At 43.6% G+C, this 9,515-nt stretch overlaps 1 protein-coding gene across 1 annotated transcript; it reads left to right on the top strand.

Annotated features, from left to right (window-relative positions):
• Nucleotides 1-758: 758 nt before the first annotated feature.
• IL6 (interleukin 6) lies at nt 759-4,747 on the top strand. The gene is made up of 5 exons (XM_008567034.1): nt 759-777; nt 964-1,154; nt 2,224-2,337; nt 3,071-3,217; nt 4,259-4,747. The coding sequence occupies exons 1-5, from the start codon at nt 759-761 to the stop codon at nt 4,424-4,426; spliced, it is 639 nt and encodes a 212-aa protein (XP_008565256.1). The 3' UTR covers nt 4,427-4,747.
• Nucleotides 4,748-9,515: the final 4,768 nt, after the last annotated feature.

The raw sequence follows: 9,515 nt of genomic DNA, 5'->3' as shown, positions 1-9,515 counted from the left end.
TCCACCTGGAGAGTCCTGGAAATAACTGCACAAGATTTGGGGGTGGCCAGGCAGTTCTGCAGTAGCTGGTAATGGCCAGAGCCAGGAAATAAAAGTACTGAAATGACTGGTGGTAGTATCTTCTCTGTTACCCCAGGCTGGGGGCTGTGGTGTGGTCTGAAGAAACTCAGGTCAGAACATCTCAGGTTTCTTACAAATACGAATGAACTGGAATAGTAGATCCTAGCCTGTTAATCTGGTAATTGAAGTATTTTTAAAAACTCATAGTCAGCTTTAGCCTCTCTCTTTTTTTCTTCTTGTAAAACTTCGTGCATGCCTTCAGCTTTACTTTCTTTGTCAAGACATGCCAAAGTGCTGAGTCACTAAAAAAGAAAAAAAGAAAAAAGAAAAAGAAAAAGAAAGAAAGTAAAGAGAGATCCTGCTTCGTAATGTTAGCTCCGTGATGACCTAATCTGCACTTTCTTAGGGTTAGCCTCCGTGATGATCTAAGCTGCACTTTTTCCCCGGCTGTGATTCTTGCGATGCTAAAGGACGTCACATTGCACAATCTTAACAAGGTTTCCAATCAGCCCCACCCGCTCCGGCCCCACCCCCCCACCCTACAACAAAGATTTATCAAATGTGGGATTTTCCCATGAGTCTAAATATTAGAGTCTCAACCCCCAATAAATATGAGGCTGGGCATGTCTGAGGCTCATTCTGCCCTCGAGCCCACCAGGAACGAAAGAGAGCTCCACCTGCCCTGCGGGACCCCAGCTATGACCTCCCTCTCCACACGTAAGTGAAGGCGCTCCCGAGCCCGGAGCGGCCGCGGGGCGGCGGAGCAGCGAGCTAGCGCCCGTCGAGGGCGGGGTGCGCCGAGCCGGCGAGCGAGCGGGGCTGGCGGGCGGCCAGCACCAGCCGCGGGCCCCCAGCGTGCGCCGCCCGCCCGCCCACCCGCCCCGCTCCTTCCCTCCCCCACAGGCGCCTTCGGGCCACTGGCCTTGTCCCTGGGGCTGCTCCTGGTGACGGCTACCGCTTTCCCTACCCCAATACCCCTGGGAGAAGATTCCAAAGAGGATGCCAGCTCGCATAGACCACCACTCTTCTTCCAAAACCAAACCGAAAAACGCATTATGTACATCCTGAACGAAATCTCAGCACTGAAAGAGGAGGTGGGTAGGCTTGGCCATGGGATGCAGGGCCCGTGTGGCCATTCATTCTCTTTGCCCCGGGGGCGGACAGGGGCCCCTGCACTGGGAGGTCTTTGTGGGGTTCTGGAGCACTTTAGATTTGAGGCGAAAGGGCTGGACTAGACTATCTTCTGTATTTCTCCTCTGCTGCTAGTTACAGGAGGTCCCATTCCTTTTTGGAAAATACAGAATGGGGCTGGAATCCATGTCCCATTGTCCATTCTCAGCTCACTTGGATTTTTAGGCTTCCTTTTCCCTAATGAAAAAGTAAGGACTGTGAACCTTCTTTTTGTCCCTTGGACTTTGGGAGGATTAGAAAAGTGCCACCTGTAATGAACGGTCAGTTACCCAGGGTGGTTGCAGTACTTTTCAGTTATGTAAGCTCAGTGGTCAGGACTCCCCAAAGTCATTCCAGCTAAGATGTATACTTTGGAGCCTGTCAAACTAGCAAAATCATGAGTAGGTTAAAGCATATCCCAACTTTAAGTGCAAGCGTATTGGGCTCTGTTTGGTAGAAAGAAAAGAACACAGGAGAAGGGATTGGGAGCCTGGACTCTAGTTCTGGTCCTACCAAACCAGCTTTGTGATCTTGGGCAAATTCCCTACAACCTCTGGACTACATCGATAAAATTGTGGCCTTGATGATCTCACAGGTCCTTCCAGCTGGGACATTCTATGGCTTGAGTTATATTTACCCAGTTGTCATCAAAATAACTGTCATTTATTAAGTACCTACTATGTTCCAGGCACTTTATATAATTATTATGTCTAATACTAATGACAAAATTGCAAGGGAGGTGTTTAGTGATCCCCAATTTGGAGATAAGGAAACTGAGATTCAGGATAAGTAACAAGACTGAAGTCACAGGTGAGCCTGGAATTGAACCCACATGTGCCCAACTCCAGTAGACTTTGCTTGCCAGGATGCCAATGGATTGTGACTTCATTTTTCTTACAGACTTTCCTAGCTGTGGTAGGACATGAATTGGCCCTCCAGTGGTATTTATTTTAGGGGCACTTATAAGATAACAATTCTGGTATTCTTTTCCAGATGTGTAGCAAGAGTATCAGGTGTGAAAACAGCAAGGAGGCACTAGCAGAAAACAACCTGAACCTTCCACAGTTGACAGAAAAAGATGGATGTTTCCAATCTGGATTCAACCAGGTATGAACTCATTAATATAATAATAGCATACACTTTTAGCTATTCCTTAGGCAAAACTTCTCCCTCTGTATATGCAGTGTCTGTGTACATAGAGACCCAAGCAGACAACAAAGAAGGGGATAAATGCAAAGAATATTATATGTTTCATGAGGAAGTCAACTTAAAGCCTTTTTAAAGGCAGTTTATCTTTGTACAGGCATGACCAGAGATGGCCCATCTGTGTTGGGATCTTCACAACTATCAAATGCTTAGAAACCCCAACAGGTTTAGCTAGTTCATCCTGGGTAAGGTGGTCTGGGGGTCTTTCTCCTCTCTGACTGCCCCTGGCAGGACCCAGCCCCACCCTCCCTGCTGAGATCATTCTCCACACCCTTCTCCTTCCAGACAGTGAGATAAGCTGCAGTGACTTGTGATTATTTCATAAAAGCCCAACATTGACAGGGGCAGCAGTACAGGAAGAGCATCAAGGGAGAACCAGAAAAGAATCTCTCCCCATTGCCACATTCTAGCCTCTGTTGTGCTCTGGGTAAAATTAATTAAGTGGTGCCTCTGATTGTCCAGATATTTAAAATGATGCTGTCCAGTGTTCCAAAACATAATGCCTAAGAAGTACTTGAAGTTCCCTAGAAGGGCTAAGGCATAAAGAGAAGATGTTGAATTATAGCAATTTTAAATTTTAAAATTGATTCTATCTCCTAGCAATGACCAATTTTCCCACCATCTTTCCTCTCAGGAGAATTGCCTGATGAGAATCACCACCGGTCTTTTGGAGTTTCAGATATACCTGGAGTACGTCCAGGACAAGTTTGAGGGTGATAAGGGAAATACCAGAGCTGTGCAGATCAATACCAAAGCCCTGATCCAGATCCTGAAGGAAAAGGTGAGTGTTTCCTCAACCTCTGACTCGGCGTGGGGAAGAGAGGCTCAAAGAAAGCAGCCCCAAGGAAGCATACCCAACCCCACCTAGTGGTCCATAATAACAAAGAACAGAGAGCACAAAAGCGATTTCAATATTAGACTGCCAAGTGACTTTCTTGTCACTATGGTCGTTTCAGTTTCTTCCCTACTTTTTACCAGAGAGTTAATTCAGAGAAATGGCCAAAGGCTAAAGGCTGGAAGAGGAGATCCCAAGGGCTTGGCCACCACCAGCTAGCTATGCAAGTGGCAAGTGACAGAGAATGGAGGGTTGGTGGCTCCGTGTGTGTAGATGAGCCAAGCAAAGTGCAGTGGGAAGGGCCTTGGAATGCAGCCCTCGGTGTTAGCCCTGCCTCTGCCTTTTCCACTTGTTTGCCTTAAACCAGGGATTCTCACACTCTAATGTGCACAGGAAGTCTCTGGGGATTTAGCTGGTCTGGGTGGGGCCTGAGATGCTCGTTTCTAACAAGCTCCCTGGTGATGTCTATGCTGGGTACTCCAGGACCACACTTGGAGTGCAAGGCCATCCACAAGTCACTTATCCCCACATCGGCAGGTCTGTGGAAAGGGTTTTCCCAGTCCTCTTTACACCACATCAGTGAGTGCTGAACAGATGCTGGATGGATGGTGACAGGGAAAATGGAGAAAAGTCACATTAAAATGCCTTTAACCATGGGCTCTTCAGTCATCTACTAAATTCTAACTCTGTGCCAGGCACCGTTTCAGATAACAGAAGAGAAGACAAATATGATAGTGGTACTGCCCTCAGGATGCTTGTAGTCTCCTGGCAGACAGCACAGCAAAGGGATGACTAGGATCCAGTTGCTATAAGAAGGTCCCACACAAGGGCAGAAGCACCTCCCTCAACCTGGGCATGTCAGGGCAGGCAGCCCCCATTAGTCTCATTCACCCCATATTTGAACATCTTCACAGCCCAAAGCATCCCTCCACTGCAAAGGATTTGTTCAATATTTAAATAATCCTTTTTGTTTTCTTTTCCCTTCAGTTAAAGAATCCAGATGCAGTAACCACCCCTGACCCGACCATAAATGCCAGTCTGCTGGCAACGCTGCAGTCGCAGAATGAGTGGCTGAAGCACACGACAATTCACCTCATCCTGCGCAGCCTCACGAATTTCCTGCAGATCAGCATGAGGGCTGTTCGCATAATGTAGTGCAGGCATCCAAAAATTGTAGTTCACGGGCATTCCTTCCTCTGGTCAGAAACCTGTCCGCTGGGCACACGACTTATGTTGTTCTCTATGAAGAACTAAAAGTATGAGCGTTAGGACACTATTTTATTATTTTTAACTTATTGATATTTAAATATGTGAAGTTGAGTTAATTTATACAAGTGATGGATATTTATATTTTTATGACATGCCACTTGAAATATTTTATGTTTTAGCTCTGAAATAATAATGTAAAATGGCTATGCAATTTGGATATCTTCTGTTTCAGAGCCAGATCATTTCTTGGAATGTGTAGGCTTACCTCAAATAAATTGCTAACTTATACATATTTTTTAAAGTAATATTTATATTGTATTTATATGATGTTTAAACTGTTTTTATACCAATAAATTGCATTTTTTTTAAAAATCAGCAACTAAGCCTGTATGTGTTTTGTGAAGTTTAATATATACAAGTTTCTTGTCAACACCTCCACTAAAAAAAAAAAAGCTATAATCAATGGCCTGGAGAAAGATATAATGGAGCACCTACTACATGCCAGGCATCATGCTAAGTGCATTGCATCATTATATCATTTGATCCCAGCCTTTGCGCGCTCTTTTCTGGATGTGAGAGAGTAAGTGATTTGCCTGAGTCACACAGCCAGAAGGTAAGACGTGGGCCCAGATTTGAAATCCATGTCTACCTGCCTCTAGGTCCCCTACTCTTAACCTATAGGTCCCATTGCCTTCCAGGGAACTGAGAGATGATGTTGAAAATCCCAAAACATATTAACGTAGGGAATAAATTTAAAGATACAACCAAAGCCTTTGAGATCATACAACCATTTGTATAAGACATAGCGATGTGCATGCTTCCACATCATAACTAGAAGTTCTGTCTCCCTCCTCTGAGCTCCTCAAATGCTGCACACACCTGTCTGTCACAGCACCTACCACATTGTATCACATCTTAAAGTTGATGGGTTTTTCTTTCCAGCCAGAATGTGGTTTCCTGAAGAAAGCAGACTGTAGTGTATTTATCTTTACATCCTGGGCCCATGGCCCAAAACCTGAAAAAAGGAGGTCCCAATAAACATTTGTCGAATGAAGAAAGCATACATAGATGATCAAAAAGACACCTCAATTATTGGGGGCATATAATGTTAGGAGAAATTGCTAATTCTGGGCATTTATGTATCTTCACTTTAAGGAAAAATAGTAAAGACTAGAAAGAAACAATTCTAAGGACTTCTAGAGGAAGCAGTAGTCTGTGCATGTGTATCTATCTCCATTGCCTCCATCTACTGGCATATTCTTCAAAGCCCTCTCCCCTCCCCCACCAAGAGTGGTGGTAAGAGAGGCCATCTGGACAACTGAATGTGGCCCCTCCATCCCATCTCAACACAACACCGGGAATTTGGTACAGATTTCCCCTTTCCAACCCCAGCAATATAAAAGTTCTGCCTTTTAAGAAATCTTTCCCCCATCCTAACCACCATAGACTTCTTCCTCCAGGGGAGGAGTTCTGCTGGGCAAGGGAAAGTCCACAGAGGCCAAGAATCGAGAGGAGTTAAGCAAGAAAAGAGCCACACACGCTGATTTCTAGAAACCATGCATCACAAGTGGGCTTCCCAAAATTAGGTTCAAATCAAGAACAAAGAGAAATAGCAGTCAACCCATACATCCATTCTTCTAACAAAAATGTATTGAGCATCATATACAAAGGTACTTCAAAAAGTTCATGGAAAACGCCGGCCCGTGGCTCACTTGGTAGAGTGTGGTGCTGATAACACCAAGGCCGTTGGTTCGGATCCTATATGGGGATGGCCGGTTTGCTCACTGGCTGAGCGTGGTGCTGACAACACCAAGCCAAGGGCTGAGATCCCCTTACCGGTCATCTTTTAAAAAAAAAAAAAAAAAAAAAGTTCATGGAAAGATTTGGAGTTCTTTTTTGTTTTTTGTTTTTTTGGCGGCTGGCTGGCACAGGGATCAAACCCTGAAGCTTGGTGTTATCAGCACCGTGCTCTAATTAACTGAGCTCACCAGCCAGCCCATATTATTTTTTAATTCTTTTTTTCCACGAACTTTCCAAAGTACACTCGAATATCAATGAAAGACAGGAACTAGTTCAGTAGGATTTGGTGACTGCTGAGCATGGTGCAGGAATTCCAGATTGGAGGCTTTGAGGAGGAAAGAAGCAGGGGTTTGATGGAGGAGCAAAAGCACAGAGAATTTGGGATTTGAAAGTATTCATTTGTTTAAATATTCTCTGAGCATCTGCAACAGGCCAGTTTCTCTGCTGGGCCCTGGGGATAAGACAGTGAATAAGACAGACAAGGTCTCTGCTCTTAAGGAACTTACAGTCTAGGGAAAGCAATATAAAGAGATGACTACTGTGCCCTATGCTACATATTTGTGCTACTGTTACGAGTTGAACAGTATTCCCCCAAAAGATGTGTTGAAGTCCTAATCTCCTGTGAATGTGACCTTATTCAGAAATAAGGTCTTTCAGATGTAATCAAGATAAGATGAGGTTATTAGGGTGGGCTTTAGGAAAAGACAGAAGACAGAGACACACACAGAGGAGAAGTTCATGTGAAGACAGAGGTCCATATCAGAGAGATGCATCTATAAACCAAGGAATACCAAGGATTGCCAACAACTACCAGAAGGTAGGGAGAGTCAAGGAAAGATTCTCCCCTATAGGTTTCAGAGGGAGCATGGCCCTGCTGCCACCTTGATTTCTGACTTCTATCCTCCAGAATGGTGAGAGAATGAATTCTTCATTGTTTTAAGCCAGCCAGCTTGTGGTAATTTGTTACAGCAGCCCTAGGAAACTAATATAGCTACTATGGCAGCACACGATAGGAGAGTCTCATCTGAAGCAGTGGGCTCAGGGGCTGGCCAGTTAGCTCACTTGTTTAGAGCGTGGTGCTAGTAACACCAAGGTTAAGTGTTCAACCACCGTACTGGCCACCCACCTAAAATAAAATAAAATTTTTAAAAAGTAGAGGGCTCAGGAAAGGCATCCAGCAGAAGTAACTGTTGAGCTTTTATCAAAAGCATGTGTAGGATTCAGCCAGTTGGGGAAGCAGGTGAGGTGTTCTACCTGGTAAGCATACAGCTGCAAAGGCTCAGAGGTAGGAGAGAACATGTTGGAGGAATTGAAGGAATCCTAAGTAGCTGACACACAAAGAGGGAAGTAGTAGAAATGATGCTGGAGTAGTAGGTTCCAAGTCATGGAGGAGAATAGAGGATGGATTAAATAAAATTGCTAATAAAACAGAAAGACAAAGAACAACTTTCTTGGAAAGAACTTTTGATTTTTTTTTTTTATTGTTGTTTGTTAGTTTGCTTGCTTTTGTTTTTTTAAATGTTGAGAGATTTTTCAGTTTCTTCTAATGGCATGGGATCAGGAGGTTGGGCTCCAAAGGCAGAGAGAATATTTAGAAGAGATCCAATTTTCTGCAGCAGGTCCCAGCAACAGGGCAGATGGTACCAGGGAGGTAAAAGGCAAAAAAGAGAAAAGACAATAAGGAGCTCCTTGTGGCAGGTGTGCCCTAGAACCTTCAGACACTGTGATGTCTAGTAGCCAATTTTAATTTACCTTCTCCCTTACTCATAAAATTTCCATAAGTTTTATTCACCAGAACAAAAAGGTATCTGTCACCCAAGTGCTAACCTAATACTGAAGAATGAAGAAAGGTTCATATCCATATTTGGGGACAAAATGAAAAAGAGATGGTTGAAACCACAGGAAGATTCAGAGATGAGACCTCAAGAAGTGACCAAGGAGAAACCAAAGGTAAGAGTTTAAAGCAAGAAGTGACAGGCAACAAAAACCAGGATGTGTAAGATCCCACTGAGAAAATTAAGAATTTTCAGTGAGATTTGGGAGAGATTTGAAATCCCTATAGTCAGTTTAGGATGGAGACACTGGCTACTATGTTTGCATGCTAAAGGAAAGAATTATCCCCAAATGCTAGAGGCCTGAGGACACTTCGGCTTCACTACAAATATGACCCAAAAATTTGGAAGAGAGAAAGCTGATAGGGAGACAACTTGCTATTTGAAGTTGTAAACAGATGCTGCTTCTGTAGCAACTTCAGTGTTTCTGGTGGGTTAAGGATGGGAAAGAAGAGATAAACCAACCCCCAAACATGCCCACATGCTGTAAGAAAAAATTACATATATCTGTTATTGAGCACTTGCTGTGTGCCAGGCACAGTTCAATGCATGTATTGTTTCAGAGGCACACGAAAGGAGCAGAGACGCTGAGCAACATTTGCAAAGCCACAAAGTTTGTAAATTCCATAGCAGACTGCTAGTTGTCCTTTCAAATCTATTCTCCACTTCCTCTATAGTAGTAATAGACAGTGGCTGCACATCTAGAAGCTACATTTCCCGTCCTCCTTTGCAGTTAGGTGTGGCTATGCTAAAAAGAGAACATAGCAGGCCTAAGACAGCTATCCTTAGAAAGGCCTGCTTACAAGCTTGGCCCCTGGCTGGTATCTAGGAATTTGAATGGTAAACAGTTCTCTACATCCACATAAAACTTGCCCTAAATGATAAGAGTGCCTAAATAGTTTGTATAAACAATTTGGTTTATATGAACCATCTGTTCGTCTTCCAGCAATCTGAAATTTTAATATGTGCAAAGCATAGGGTATCCCTATCAAAACATTGGGCACTGACTTGCTAAATAACGTCCCTGGTGGACATATGTTTTTAAAACTCTTTGCTGGAGGAATTAAGCATCATTCCACTTGAAGAAGACTCAAGAATGTCTGTGCCTGATTTCCTCCGGAATTCACCCTATGTGTCTTCTACCTTTGTTGACTTTGTTTTGTATTCTTTTGCTGTAATAAATCATAGCCATGAGTTTAACTATATTCTTGGTACTGTGAGCCCTCCTAGTAAATCAATTCTGAGGGTGATCTTGGAAACCCCCAACACAGTGGCTAAGTTTTCAGCAATGAAATGTGAATAGAAATGATGTAATTTTACTTTCACTTACCTAAAATGAAATTACTTGCCTTCCATTTAGTCTTTTACTTTTCTATGGATTAGAATAAAAATGTGGTGGTAAA

Source organism: Galeopterus variegatus, unplaced genomic scaffold (assembly GCF_000696425.1).
Source record: "Galeopterus variegatus unplaced genomic scaffold, G_variegatus-3.0.2 Scaffold286, whole genome shotgun sequence".
Taxonomy (NCBI): domain Eukaryota; kingdom Metazoa; phylum Chordata; class Mammalia; order Dermoptera; family Cynocephalidae; genus Galeopterus; species Galeopterus variegatus.
The sequence above is the reverse complement of the archived record's forward strand: the minus strand, read 5'-3'. Positions and strand labels throughout refer to the sequence as shown.

Excerpts from the sequence above, each read along its gene's own strand:
- IL6 (XM_008567034.1), top strand. Across the intron at positions 2,338-3,070 it reads TCCAATCTGGATTCAACCAG|GAGAATTGCCTGATGAGAAT; the intron begins GTATGAACTCAT and ends CTTTCCTCTCAG. Across the intron at positions 3,218-4,258 it reads TCCAGATCCTGAAGGAAAAG|TTAAAGAATCCAGATGCAGT; the intron begins GTGAGTGTTTCC and ends TTTTCCCTTCAG.